This window comes from Labeo rohita, chromosome 22 (genome assembly GCF_022985175.1).
Source record: "Labeo rohita strain BAU-BD-2019 chromosome 22, IGBB_LRoh.1.0, whole genome shotgun sequence".
In the NCBI taxonomy this organism is placed as follows: Eukaryota; Metazoa; Chordata; class Actinopteri; order Cypriniformes; family Cyprinidae; genus Labeo; species Labeo rohita.
This window is the reverse complement of record NC_066890.1, coordinates 10,160,320-10,176,479: the sequence shown is the minus strand read 5'-3', so window position 1 is coordinate 10,176,479 and position 16,160 is coordinate 10,160,320. Positions and strand designations below refer to the sequence as shown.

The 16,160-nt window shown below is 34.4% G+C and overlaps 1 protein-coding gene across 4 annotated transcripts in view; it reads left to right on the top strand.

Moving 5' to 3' along the window:
• Nucleotides 1-342: 342 nt before the first annotated feature.
• Nucleotides 343-16,160, top strand: part of si:ch211-126j24.1 (phosphofurin acidic cluster sorting protein 2) — a 78,565-nt gene continuing 62,747 nt past the window's right edge. For 2 of the 4 annotated variants that reach the window (XM_051094777.1, XM_051094775.1), the window contains exon 1: nt 343-710. In XM_051094777.1, coding sequence (XP_050950734.1) covers nt 484-710 — 227 coding nt within the window. In that variant the 5' untranslated portion in view covers nt 343-483. The remainder of the gene's footprint in view (nt 711-16,160) is intronic. The other 2 variants (XM_051094779.1, XM_051094778.1) reach the window with 1 other exon arrangement.

Genomic DNA, 16,160 nt, shown 5'->3' with positions numbered 1-16,160 from the left:
TTATATTTATCTGGTTACACTACACTACTTTTAGTATTAACATTATGTTTCAACCTTTAGAAATTAGCAGTTTCTTCAGAATGTCTGCAAATTCGAATTCGAATTCTGTCTAAATTCTAAATTCTGTTGTCAAATGTTGCGTTGTTTCTGGCAGCCAATACGTTAAAACATGTGAATGATCTTACAGGTATATTCCCAAACAGATATATTAAGTTCTCGAATCAGTTCGACTGAATCACTTAAAAGAACGACTCGTTAACGATTGGCCTACTGAACTGGAAATGGAACCCGTGATTCAGCGCCGCCTGTCGACCGACCTCAGATCGCATCTGCTCCACATTTTCTTTCGAGGCGAAGCTCCGCCTCTGGACCATCGCAAATCTGTGTATGTGAGAGAGATGAGCAGGAGCAGAAAGCCGTCCGGACCGTGTGCATGATAAGTGAGGTCCACATCCATCCCAGTCCAGCTTGAGCGTCGGTTCGATGATGGCCGCGGCTGTGGAGAGAGGAGGGGTCCGGGCCGCCTTCATGAACCCGGGTGTCGGTGCACCCGCTCCCGCACCCGCTGCCGTTGCGCCCGGAGGATCAGCCATGGCCGGAGCTGTGGGTTCGGGCTCGGGTGCGGCGGGTTTGGGTCCCATCATGCCTGTGCCTATGAATTTATTTGCAACGTGGGAGATTGACCGCTCATCTCCGAGCTGTGTTCCGAGGTACATCAAACCTAATGCTATTGTTCATGTGTGTAAATAAAGCTTCAGTATTTATCAAACACTAATGCATGCTTTTCTGTGCATGCAACATGGGCTTTAACTTGCGCATGTTATGCTTATGGAGGTCAAAACAAAACTCATGCATTCAGTGTTGTGATGGTGAGTTCTAAGAACGCATCACTGAGAACGTGAATATGTTCATTTTAAAGGACCGTTATAGACATTTATGTTTACAAGTGTCGAATACAAAAAGCATCAATAGTTGACCGGATTAATGTGCATGTTTGGTAAAACAGGTCACAACAAATCATATTTATGCGACGTTGTGATGCTGAAAAACGTAATATTTATAAACATAATGCCATATATCAGAGTGTTTACAGGCATATTTCTTTATGTGTTTAGTTTGGTTTATATACACAGAAAATCACAGTTAGCTAACATGTTTTGGGTGTCACATAAACACACCCACTAAAGTTAAAGCATTGCAAACACAGGGCATAAAAAGCTTTAGTGCCTTATTTCAATATCTGTCATCTTTTGAAAATGCCATTTTGTCTCATTATTTTGCATTAATGTCATTTAAGTGCAACTTTGCATATATTTAGTGAAAATCGGTCTTGTTTTGGTTTCAAAATGAGGATGGGGCATGTTTTATAAAGCATGTGTTAATTGCACGGAAGCTTTTTAAGTCTAAAGCAATCAGTGGTCTCAAAAGCTCTTTTGTATTCATTACAGTCAAATCAATGCAAATTTGAGCTTGTTGTGATGACCATGAGTGTCATTTGTTTGGAAAAAGATGCATATTCAGGCTTTTGAATGAAGTGAGTCACAATTATTATCTGTACATCAGTTATAAATGCTGCATTACATGATTATAACAAGTCAGTAAACATCCAGCGTATCTCAACGTAATCTCGTTCGTCATGCTTGTGTTGTTTGTGAGAGAATGCATCATCCTGATATTTACAATATCACTATGTTATTCCCTTTCCTCTTCGCCCAGTGAGTTTCTGTGTTACATATGATGTATTTTGTCCGAATGACCCAAACCACATCCTGTGTTATGAATTTAAAATCCAGTTCTTCAGGGAAAATCACCATGACAGTGAAGTTAAAAGATTGGCGAGTTGCTTTACACATTCAAAAGTAGTAAGTGATTCTGTTGGGATTTAGTTAAGGGACCGATTATTATGAACTAGTTTTTTTTATTAGCATGCATATTGCTAACATATCGGCTGTTTATGAGTACTTATAAAGCACATATTAATGCTTTTCTGCATGATCATATTTTTATGATGAGTTTATGAGGCAAAAGTCGTGGTTAATAGTTAGAACTGAAGTGTGAGCATAAAACTTTAAGATTTTAAACTTTCTGTTGTATTCTGTTAAACTAGTGTGTAGCAGGTTGATGGATTGGCAATGCAAAATCTATTGTGTAATGGCAGGTTGGATTAGTCAAGCATTGTAAAGCTGAAGCAAGCAATTGTTGTTTTAAAGGGTGTTTTCTGCAATCTTTAGATCCAGCCTTAGCGCAAAAATGGATCTTAAAGACAGAAAGATAAAACAGTCATGAATTTTGGAAAGTTCATAATTTGGGAATCTAAAACATGACGCATTGATGTAATTGTTACATCAGCATCACTAAATTTAGCAGTTTATACATATAAATCCAGTGATGGATGCTGATTTTAATTTGTCAGTACGGTGTTTCATTCATGCCATAATGAATTAAGCTACTTAGTGAATTAGCTGCTTAATAATGTTTTGAGTCTGTACTATTTATGTAGTAATTGTGCATTTTGTCTAAAAATATCTTTTGGATGTTACTGTATTTGCAGTGTATCACAAGCCTTTTATCTAAATATGTAGCAAGTGGGGATGTGTGCCACCTTTCTGTTGTTTTTTCTGTTATTTTGGATGATGGGTTCAGTACAGCGAGTAATTGTCTTACTAAAAGCAAACCTGGTGGCACATTAAGCTCCACAGAGAGCTGTGAGAACTCGTGGGACTAGATTAATCAGCTCGGCCCAGATGTGTCTCGATGGCTTCGGTAATAAGAACAGGATGCTTCCTGAGACTCGGGGCGTCCCTCAAGTATCTGGACTTGAGCGGTTCACAGCTCGAGATCTGACGCTGCTGGCCGCCCCCAAGTCTTCTCAAAGAAAGGGCAAATGTGAATTTCACTGAAATGCCAAAGCTGTTTGCTTCATTTGTTCTGCTTCATACAGCATGGCTGAACGTCTAGCAGAAGTACAGCTCTGAGTCTCTGTACCAATCAGGGTTGGGAATCAAGAACTAGAAAATATTTTTATGATCTTCAGTTCTTCAGTTATTAAAGTAAAAAGACAAAAAATACAAAGACAATAAATATACACGTATTTTTAGAGAGGCACTGATTTTGATAAACAATATGATAACACTTTATTTTATAGTGATGGAGTAACACGTTACCTATATTTAGTAAAGCAACAGTAAATTATGCATTTTAATTAAATTACAAACAGCTATCTTTAAACCAAACCTTAACTTTAATGATAACCCAATACTAAGTACATGTAGTTAATTAATATTACTCAGTATTTAATTGTGTAATTACTCTGTAACAATGACATCTTAAAGTGTAACTGATAATTCTTAATTTGTGGTCATGATTTCTTAATTCAGCTTCATGTTATGTGCACAACTGAATTTGTGTCGATTCTTTTTAATGAATTGCTTACTGAAATGGTTAGAGCTGTTCTCAGCTTTCTCAAAGTTGCTATAAGAGTTGTTAAGGAACTGAATTTGAAATCAGATCCATGATTATTAAATCTCATAATATTGCAGTGAAACTTTTAGGTCATTGTAATTATATTTTTATATTTAAGTCTAATAATTTCCTAAAATGTTCCAGGTCAAAATGACATTAACGCAATTTGAGTTATTGGAAATACTGGGACTTTCATTTAGGGTCATACATTTTCAAAATTGCAGGGTCTGTAAGTTTCAATACTTTGAGGTGTTGTGGAATGTGTGCACGAAATTTGTTACAATTGTGACTTATCTGGTTAGCATTTAATGGTCAAAGGCAGTTGCACAGACCCAAAAGAATAAATATGTATATATTTTGTTACATCAGTTTCTTAACTATTCTATAAGGGTATTTACATTTATGCATTTGGTGGATGCATTTTGAAGAATTCGACACACTGTGTTTAAGGCGTGATTAACAATCCTTGCATGAATTTTGCTGGGAATCAAACCCATTATCTTTGGTGTTGCTAATGGCATGCTGTACTTGGGTGCATTTCCCAAAAGCATCGTTAGCCAACTATGGTGCCAAGTTCATCACCAACGTAGTTCAACGATTCGGTGTTTCCTGAAACCGTAGTTCAAACGAACATTCGCAAACAGCGTCACAAACTTACATGGTTGGAACTACAGCTCTTGACCTGTGGTTAGAAACATAGTTCCTTGTTTGTAAGACATATGGGCTCAATAAATTATGTTCTGGGGCACAATAAGCAAGGTAACATGCATTACAATCTATATCTTCCATTCTATCTAAATATAAATGCATTTCAATCTATGTATTTCTGAGTAGTTTGCATATGCATAAATGCCTAAGGGAACCTGGGATTAATGAAACATCAAGTAAAGTGAAATGACAAGGAACAAAAAATAGTAAATTAGTCATCAGGTGACATGTTCAGTATAGCTGGATTTTAGAGATCGCTAATCAGTTGTATAGCAGAAATTATTACTTCACCACAGCGTGTGAAGTCCTTAACAATGGCCTAGTTGTTGAACTAATTTGGTTCAAACGACGGAGATGCGACTGTGTTCAGGAAACAGTCGTGACTAGCTAGTTCGCACAATGATGCATCGTACTATGGAGGTTAATCAGTGAGTTACGTTGTTGTACAGGAAACGCACCCCTGTAACCCTGGACCACAAAACCAGTCTTAAGTAGCACAGGTCTATTTACAGCAATAGCCAAAAATACATTGTATGGGTCAAAATTATTGATTTCTCTTTCATGCCAAAAATCATTAGGATATTAAGTAAAGATCATGTTCCATGAGGAAATTTTGTAAATGTCTTTCCATAAATATATCAAAACTTAATTTTTGATTAGTAATATACATTGCTAAGAACTTCATTTGTACAACTTTAAAGGCGATTTTATCAATATTTAGATTTTTTTGCACCCTCAGATTCCAGATTTTCAAATAGTTGTATCTCAGCCAAATATCATAAACCATACATTAACGGAAATCTTATTTATTTAACTTTCACAAGATCTATATAAATATATAAATCTCAATTTAAAAAAAAAATACCCTTATGACAGTTTTTTTGGTCCAGGGTCAAAACTAAGAAAAAGAATCTGAGTTTTAAATAAAAACAGAATAGTGTTTAAAATATTTACATTTTGTGAATAATTTTTAAAGAGTACTTGTTAAAGCTTTTTTGTTTGTTTTCATGTTTACTTTTTTGTTATCTGTAATAAGTGTTCATGCAAAAAGTTTACTGTTTTCACCGTAAATTTTTTATTTCATAGTATGATTTTTGATGCAAACCATAATCATACTCAGAATTGAATCATATATGAAGAAGCAGGTCATCTAAATAAGGCAAACTCTGAAACCTGTGCAGCCAGAGCCGTTTCATTCACAATTTAATGAAATTGCCATCGCAGTGCAGTTTAATCGTGTCTTGTATCATGATTTTTAGCGTTTCGTGAGGTAGTTGTCTACGTCCCACGTAGGAGAATCAGCTGCCGTGTAGGTATACGAATGTTGAGGGCCGCTGGAAGCGATTTATAGATTCCTCCCCTCCTTCCTCTTGTCCCTGCGAAGACAAATGAGTGTAAACCCATCCAGGCATAGATCAGGCTGCCGTAATTAAACATGCGGCTCCAATCAGTTTATGCAGCCAGTAGCATGTCAATTATTCATGCTCGTTCATTGGGCCTTAATTGGTGTGGGACTCCGTGTAGGGTCATTATTTCTGACGAAACGCCAGCTGATGTCGGCAAGGTACATGATGTTGTCCTTTCCCGGAGATCCATGGGGTGGAAATACATGCATCATTGTACCTCTTGAAAACCATTGGTTTCCGTTGCTCAAGGGTCCCTCAGGAAATTAGCTTCACAGTTCAGACTCATTTTCTGTTTTAAACCACTGATACAGAGTAAAAGGACTTCGGGGCATCAGTAAATGTCAGCAAAAATGTCTCAGTGTTTATTTTGTCCATACAAGTTGTTGAAATATAAAAATACCTTCTTTTATGTTCTGCAGGAGAAAGAAAGACATAGAGATTTGGAATATAACGGTTAATGAGGACAGAATTTTCATTTCTGGGTTAATTTTCTAGGGTTACTATCAGTGTTGCGGGTAATGCATTACAATTAACACGAGTTAATCAGATTACTTTTTTCAAGTAACTAGTAAAATAATGCATTACTTTTTAATTTACAGGAAAAATATCTATATTATATAATTATGTACAGACATGAATTTATATTTCATTCAGCCTGAGGTTTATTCATTTGACTTTTGGTGTGAAAAGGCGTTTACATTTGCAAAAAATATAACTTTTTTATATTAAAAACAAACAAGTCCAGCCCAGATTTAAAAAGTAATGAAAAAGTAATGTAACGCAAATACTTTCCATAAAAAGTAACTAGATAGCAGTGGCTGCTACTAAAAATGATCAGCTGATTACTCTACGGATTATTATTGATATTGTCATTAATAGAAACTTTAAGGAACCAGAATTGTACAATTCTTTGTGATTCCCATTAGTACTAAACGTGCATAAATGACGCAGATGTTTACTTGCTTCGGCCAGCTTTTTACTCCTCTTATCACAGACTCGCAGGAACTTATTGGTTTCAAAGCTGTTTAGCGTCGGATCTGTGATTAACCGTCTAGTTTCCTGCTATTGGATGGTTTGATGTCTTTTTCACAGTACTCTTTTTAAGAGGTCATCTTCGGTATCTGTCGACTCAACGGGAGGCATTTTAATTAATTTCGGAGCGCCTCAGGACCCCGGCTGTGTCGTTTTGCGGTTCTCTTCCCCTCACAGAGCTCATGCAGCGGTAGAGCAGCCATCATTGGATAATGCTGATATGTTGGTGCATGTTTCTGATGCATTTTGGCATGTTCTGACCCAGAAGTGAGATACGGAGCGGCATTCGTTTCTAGAAGTTAATGGGATATTTGATATCATTAGCAGCGTCCTACTACTATCTATGTATTGAGGCAGACGTATATGGGTTGTTGACATGACATGGCATATTCACTGTCCCACAAGATAAAAATGAATATAAATAATATTGTCGTTATTTAAAATGCTCTAAATCATTAAACATTTCTTTGTTCTACATAGAACTGTTGTTATAAAAGCTGCAGTGTTATTGTGCAAGTCAAATGTCAAAATTGTCCTACGGTGTGACTGTCTCAAGCATGGTTTTATAAATTATATCGAAAAGCATAAAAATGTTAATGAATACCTCCGGCATAATTGTACAAGTGTCTATTTTAGTAAATGGCAATTATTTTTTTCATTCATATATTTCTGAACGCATAGGAACTTGATACATTTTGTCTCTGAAAACCATGTCCTCTGGTGTGACACCATATGCTGATTTTAAATCGGCCAATTCCAGAGAAAACTTTAATTAGCTAAAGGACCCCATTCATGATCATGTTACTGAAGCCCCTTGTCAATCCCATGACGTGCACATGGTCAATTTTTGTCTCAGAATTGTCAAATATTTAATTCTTTTGGAAGCACTACAAAAGTGTTAGATTTTGTTGTCCTTTGGAGTGACACCCCTAAATGATATTTTTTTAAATTAAAAACTGTATGTTAACCTACATAATCATGGAAAATTATGCAAATGTGTCTTGCAAACTGCTAATGACAGGTTAGCTTGTAATAGCAAGGTCATTAATGGACACAAAAGGCTGAAACGTCCTATAGTGTGACAGAAAATGTCCTCGGGTGTGACACCTGTGCTGTCACACCAAAGGACAGGGTCTCTTTAGGAAGCATTTTAATAATTAAGATTTGTTTAACTCCTTTTTATTTATTTCTTTTAAATTATTTTCAGTGTTCTTAAATGCAATAATTGCATTAATTAAACTGTTTTCTAAAGTTTTTGCCGAAAACTTGTACTGTTATAAAGTGTCATGTAAATATAAAATGTGATACTTTGTTTTTGAAACAGAAAGAATTAAGGGAAAGAAATTAGTGGAAGAGAGAGTACACGGAAATATAGACAGAAAATTAACAGGGATCCACCAGAAGGACAGAGATATTAAGAGAACGACGCAGAAAGTAAATAGAATCACAATGATGCCTTAAAAAGAGTAGTCATATTTAGCTGTGTCGCACATGCAACAGGGGGCTAGAAGAGTTTTAGTAACATACTGATTGACTGTGAGACTGAATTTTGTTGATGAAAATATTTTTTTGTTTTGTTTAAAAACATGTTGATATTGATTGTATTAAAATATTTTTTTTTCTTCTTTGACATGTTCAAAATTAAACACTAAATATAACTACCATTTCTGTCCTTTAGTGTGACGCAATGTCCTATGGTGTGACACACATAAAATAACCACAAATTTGTTAAAAAAAAAAAACAGCTGAGTATTGCAATAGGAGAAATATAAATATCACTCATCTTTAAATTGGTATAATTTTCAGTGGTGTTGAATGGATGACAGCAAAGTTTATCTCATTGTCAACGTTTGTCTTGAAATTGTCCAACAAGTCATGGGGAAAAATTATGTTAATCATAATTTCATATGAAAGAAATAACATTATGAAAATAAACGAGTCTTTTTTTTTCTTAAGTCACACTATAGGACAAATTAATAGTGCAGTTCAGTAAAAAAACAAAAAAAAAAACAATTAAAGAATTGACAAAGTTAGTGATCCTTTATATTTTCTCAAAGGTCAGACTTCACACTACGTAAATACCTGCATTTCTTCTTCAAAAATGGTCTTTTACAAAAAAAAAAAAAAAAAAAACTTTTTTACTGGCTATTTGTCAACTACCCATATGCTGTGCCATATTACAGCAGAATAACATACCTCTGATGAGCCAGTAAAGTCAGTATATACTATATACATTAACTACTCAGTAAACATACATAAAAGACTGTAAAAATGCTTCAGTAACCTGTTATTGGCTAACCTTATCATACACTGTGAAAACCTGTAAATCATTAAAAAATTGTATTATGTGTAGTTTTACTGTAAAATGCTGTGAAATATGTTTTTTGTGCATGATTTACAATATAATCTACAGAAAAAAACAACAAAAGGACATTTCCCAGAAGGCCCTGTGTGTTTCCTCTTGTGTTTGTGCATGTTCCGCATTCATATATCAGTCTGAATGAACAATATAATGGCGTTAAATGGAAGACTAATTTTAAAAAAGGAAGCATAAACAACGTACACACTTAGATATGACCACTTTGTTACATCAAAATAAGACTTAAAATGGCTTGAAAACATGATCTTTGGGAGTTTTTAGCGAGTAATCAGCTTGGTGAAATTTAAAGTAAATCTATTGAAAGTAAATCTGTTAAAAGTTATGTTAAAAAGAATAGCTGAACATAAGTTTACAAATAAAATATTGTTACTGCCTTGAGTTATTATTTCGTAATACATGTAAAATGCTTGAAACACTAACTTGATGACATTCATACTTGGCTTTAATAAATAGAATATTGCTAACATTGTTAATGTAAAAACACTAGGGTATAGCTAGGTAGTTCCTGGTATATTATTGGTGACAGCAACTTAACAAGGGTGTTCCTAAGTGGTTTTGAGGGTGTTTTGAGTGGTTGTTAGGCCATTGGTATGTTGTTGCTATAGGGTGATCAAAGTAATTATGGGAGACTGGGATGTTGACAGCACTTTAATTTGTAGAAGACAAATGCGAGAACATCAAAGTTTAGATAAATAGTGCAAAAAAGGACAAAATCTAATTTCCTATGGTTACTTACTGAGCAAATGAAAATGAGACATGGTGTATGTTTGGGGGCAGCAAGTGCGCTTGTGTTTTGAAGGGTCTGTTGTGTTCGTGCTTGCATGCATCGAGCTGCAGAGATTGTGGCTCATGTGGTGAGAATTAACTGAGTTTGTTCTCTTCCTCCTTTTGTTCTTCCTGTAACTGTATGCATGAAGACAGTATGTATGTACTGTTCAGAAGTTTGGGGTTGGTAGGTTTTTTTTTTTTTGAAAGAAATTAGTATTTTTAGTCAGCAAGGATTAGGGATGCTCATTTTAACCGGTTAACTGTTAACCGAATTTAGACAGATTAATACAATGAACAAACTGTCATTTTTTGAACAAACTGTCATTAACCTTTTTTGTTCAGCAATTTATTGATATATTTTTAAATGTTTGCTGGATGATTAAAATAAAATAAAATTGCATTTTCGAGAAAAAAATAAGATAAATCACGTAGGCCTATAACGTCAATTCATATTTTATTATTACATTCAGAAATAGACCTGATGTCGACGCAAAATGTTTACAAACACTATAAACATAGGCTAGACTATGTTAGTTCCCCTCACTCCACAAAAAAATCCGTTCATTTAGGCTGAAGCAAAACTAACGTTGGGTCTCTCATACGACACAAATCCAAATGTTTCCGTATTCGAAATGTATTTGAATGACAAAATATTATTTATTATGTAAACCTGATTTTGTACTTCACTCGCATTCCAATATCCTCATAAAACAAATCGTTTGGCATAATATCACGGCAGTACATCGATAACGATTAAGCAGTGTGATTTTTCCATGTTTGGCTGACATTTTATTGTGCTAATGGAAAGGCTGCGTTGTCAAGTTAGCAATGCTTAAAACTGTGCAGTTACTTGATTTTTTTCCCCTTCTAACAGTGGAAACTACTCATTCTAGTCATACAGATAATCGAAACGGTAAACAGTTTGCTTTTATTTGTGTGTATTCATAATAAAAACAAATATTTGTGCTTTTGTAAAAAATAAATAAAAATAGGATGCCGTTTTCAGCCATCTTCCTTTTGCGCAGCACAAAAAATAACCTAAACTCTGCATACTAGCTACTTCTTGTGCATTTTTTTCTTTTCGTTTTGTTAACTAAGTAGAAATAGCCTATTTATTTATTATATATAGGCTAAGGCTAGCCTAGCTTTATTATGTTTTTCTCTGTTTGCATGCAGAAGTGCTGCAGGTGCATCAGTGTAAATCATCATGTTCTGTTGTTTGCTGCTTTTTGCGCATGTCAAATTAATCCCTGGAAAACAAATTTTGGTATTTTTAACGGGTCACAGACACTTATCCTTTCTACAATAATTAATAATAATTAAATAATAATTAAATAAATAATAATCAGTTAATGAGCGTCGGCTGTCGGTTACAAAAAAACAACCAAAATGAACATCCCTAGCAAAGATGCATTAAATTGTTAAAAAATGACAAGACTTTTACGTTATATTAAAATGAGTCTTTTTTATCGAAGTATTTTAAACTTTCTATTTATCAAAGAATCCTGAAAAAAAAAAAATAACTGTTTGATTCTTTTGTTTCGCCAATCATGATTACATATTCAGGTCTTTAGCGACCCGGGCCTATATATCCAGCACGGATGGATCTCTAACTTATACCACAGCAAAAAACTCTCTTGATATATTAAGAACAGTTACAGAAAAATAAAATAAAACATATTTTGTTACCTTTTGAAACTTAGAAGGGTTCAATATGAGCAGATGATTTAACCATCGCCGTACAGTACATTCAGCATCTGGCTCATATTTGTGATCTCAAACATATTCTCAAAACTATCGACTTCAAAGTCAACATTTTGATCACTGGCATCGAATAACAGTGACATTTTTATTTTATTGCGTATAGCAATAGCATATAGCGTATAGCCATTCAAAACAGTTCAATTTTTGCTGATGATATTCTTTTGTTTTATGCCTGCAATAATAATGAGTGTAACTTCACGTCATTATTGTCTATTAAACAGTGCCACCTTGAGGAATAAAAGTGAATTGCACATATTGAGTCATCAGATATGTTCATATTTTTGCACACAGAAAATATACTTACACTATTACACACCTCGGGTCTCTAGCGACCCTATACACTTTATACAAAAAAATTAAGCAAGCAGATATTCTTTATATATATATATATATATATATATATATATATATATGTATATTTCTTGTTATATTGTTTATGATGAATAAAGTGAGGAATACTAAAAAAAGTTGATGTCAAACTTAAAAAAAGAAGGAGGGGTGCATTTAAGGGTTAATTAAGTTTTTTTCTGCATTATGATATCAGCTATTAGATAATTATAGATAATAGAAGTACGATTCAAGTGTACTGTCTAAAGTACTGCATTTATGGTAAACGTAAACTGAAAAGTACTTTATAATATCCATTGAATCTTGAAAGTAATTTCAGTATCTTTGCAATTGCACATTTGTAATGATGTTGCAATTTAGTGCATTTAAAATAATAAAAATAAATGATATATAGAAAAACAACACATATGCTACAGTATGTTAGTGGACACATCAAAATAAGTTTTGCTTAAAGTCAACAAAAACCAATGAAAGTAGAACTTTTAATTAGACATTACAATGTGAATTAAAAAAAAAAAAAAAAACATAAGTTACTTCAGAACACTTGAGTGGATTATTTGGAAATAAAGTTTTAAAAAATACCTTTAAGATTTGAAGTACACTACAAGTGTACATTTAATACAATTAAGCACACTTCTTTTTCACAAGGGCTACTAAGGTCCAAAACAGAGTTACTAGGGAAAGCAGGATTTGTCTCATCAGGGAAGACATTTCCTTCAGGAAGAAATTACGACTTTCATCTCTCCCACCTTCTTTCCTTTCATCTGCTTCTCTCTCTTCCTCCCTTTATCCATCAGAGTCACTCAGGAAGATATAGCACAGGTTTCTCTCTGAATCTACTCCTCCGCAAGTAGCAAATTACCCATGAGGCCCTGGGGCATCGCTGAGAGACGAGGCGACCAATTAGCAGTGCAGCGAGCGTGAAAGTCCTGAACTTTGATAATTTGCAGTAAAGTTACAGATCACTTACACATGCTGTGAAGAAACCCGCTCTGCTCCAGAGCCAAACCAGAATAAAATGTTTTATAATTAGGGCTGAATGAGAAGCACTAGTGATGCTTGCCTTAGCAAACACCTCTAAAAATACACAATATTATAGCGATTCTTGATAGTCCTACACTGAATACATAATTTCTCTCAAATATAGTCGTAGGGAAGACAGATGGTGTGTTTTATGAACTTATGATCACTTGTTAATTTGAGCATTCTGCCATATGAGCGCTTTTATTAACACTTTGTGGAGTATTTTTAACGTGGCGTATTTCATTATTGACTCACGGTGTGAGAATGTGTGTGTGAAGTCCAAAGGCATTCGGTTTTCCATAAGAAGTGTTTCCTCTTCAGGAAGGAGCTCCGTGCAGCCACTTCCTGTGACTGTTCAATCCATCCCGGCCGTAGTTTATGTATTTATTAATAGATGCTAATTAAGTCAGTGGTGTAAATGTGTGAGATTTAGCACCTAACAGAAGATTATAGTCAAAAACAACACATCTGAACAATGAAAAACAGAATCCACGTCCCTCGCTGAAGCGTTGCTAAAGTGTTCTGCCGCAAGTAAAATACACTAGACTATGGCATTATAGTATATCTGAAGATAGATATAATAGGAGGCTATCTGAACAGTGACAGCGGGGTGACTGCAGTAACGCGACAGAGAGTAGAGGCTAATGCATGTTCAGTAGCCTGATGGTCTGTAGCACAAATGCAGGATGAGTTACACGCTGACGTGAGGATTAAGAGTTTGACTAATGATGTAATAATGATGTTTCTTTTAGTAAACACCAAGGAAGAAACAGATTCGTTCCTGTGACTCAAAGAGCAGAACATGTGTTTGAATGCAAGACAAGTCACTCTGGGTAAATCTGTCAAAATGCATATTGTAAATAATGATAATAATAATAAATGGGTGTAATATTAATGTTGTTAATAATAAAATACACATCACATTGAGGTGATACTTAACACTTACATGTAAAAGTTCAATTTGGATAAAATTTAGATTTACCAAAGGCAAATGTATAATAATAATAATAATAATAATATGTTGATGTTATTATTGTTATTATACAATAATTACTATTGGATTTACAAAATGCATATAAGGTAAATGAATAATAATAATAATAATAATAATAATAATAATAAAACAACACAATGAGATTGTTTAAATTATGAAGATGGTACTCAACACTTTCATGTAAAAGTTTATCTTAGATAAAATTGGCAAATGCATAATTCAAAAGTAATGCATGTTATTTTGGTATTATTTATATAATATAGTATTTGTTAATATTAGGGTTGCACAATTAATCAAATTTCTAAATGTGATTACAATTACAGATGCCACAATTATGTAATCATTCAAAGGAGCAGTTACAGAAAATATATATGTATGAAGAGTTCAAATGCAAAACCAGCTAAAAGCCATCTCGGTCAAAAATGAGATAATGATACTGAGTGAATGCTCTCGACACATATTATACGTCCATCAAATACTTTTTCTTCAACCTCGCCAAAATTCCAGCCTCAGCCCAATCAGAAGTACCAGTACTTACATAGAAACCTATACAAAGTAGCCAGAAAGAAATGCTAATTTGAAAGAAATACGTCAGATGGATTTAGAGGCTTTTGCATCTGAATTCTTATATATATATATATATATATATATATATATATATAAATCCACTTACATTATTCTGCTTGCTTAACATGTGTGTGTGTGTTTGTGTGTGAGAGTGTGTGTGCTTTTCCTTCAGGTTATCTTAAATTCCAAAATGAATTCAGTCATTCAAATCATCAAACAACTATATCTTTATGTTCAGTCCTCATAATGATATTCTGTGTGTGTGTGTGTGTGTGTTGAAGGAATTAGATTTTATCTGCATGCAAGAGAGATCAAGACAAAGAGCAGTGCTCCAAATACCATCAGACAGCACTGAAACACACCGATCCGTGAGATCCATGAGTCACCATCACCATCTGTGTCACAGCATACAGATACATGTGTGTGTGTGTGTGTGTGTGTGTGTGTGAGTGAGAGAGAAAGAGAGACAGCCATATACTGTCGTTCAGCATCTTACACTAAAGAGCGATTCGGCTGAAATGAAAGAGGAAGCTATGTGGATGTGGGACTGGAATAAGGGTGTAAGGGCAGACGTTCAGCCACGTCATTGTTCTGAGCCAGTGGAGTGTGAGTGATGTGCATTAAACACAATGCAGTGATCAATAGGAGATTAACAGGACGGTTTTACTGCATTATCTCCCCCTTGTTTATTCCAGGAGATTGTTGATGTTCCTCTAATGACCATTATGAATATATTAAAAAATAACACGCCGGGACTGTCAAGGGCATCTGCAGTGTGTTGCATCATGTGTAACTGCATGTTACTATGTGGTTAACGCTGATTGGACGGTTTAAGTATCAGGTGTCCTTCAAATGAATTGAGGCTGATTTCATTTCTTTTTAGCATCTTTAGTGGTGTGGATGTTTAGAACTAGTCTGGCTGCCCTAACTATCTACCTACAGCTTGCCATATACAGCAACAAAGTACCTGTGAACAATGCAACATCCTGACTGACATTATATCTGTAATGACTGTAAGTGACTGGAAATTAACACAGACAGGATGAACTCACAGTTGAATTCCAATAGAGTTTGATGTTAACATTGCTAAATAAATTGTAGAATTTATAATTTAGTATTGTATGAAGTGCTATATAACTAAAGGTAACTTGACTTGACATGACTGCACACTGCAAAAAACTATTTGTTGACTTAAAATTTTAAGTTCAGTCAACTCAAAACGTTTAGTCAACTGGAAATTTTAAGTTGTACTAAGTGACAACTTGGATATTTAAATTGATTAAACTTAAAATTTTAAGGCAGCTGGGTAACTTACCCAGCTTTTAAGTTTAACAAACCAACATTTTTGTTAAGTCAACTTAAATGTCTAATTTGTCACTTAGTAAAACTTAACATTTCAAGTTGACTAAACGTTCTTGAGTTCACTGAACTTAATCATTTAAGGCAGCCAGGTAACAAATTATTTTAAGTTGCCTCAACAAGTTTTTTTGTTTGTTTTTTTTTTTTACAGTGCACAATAGTCCTGTAAGCAGAGAAATACACAGCACATGTATATGTTCAGCCCTCTTATATGCTACAAATATTTGATAAAATAAAAAACTTTTATTGATACTTGATGGAAGTGCAAAAATTTCAATGCAAAAATCCCCAAATTCTCCACAAAGGATATAAACAATGCTGTCTTGGCAAATAGAATGCATCAGAAAAA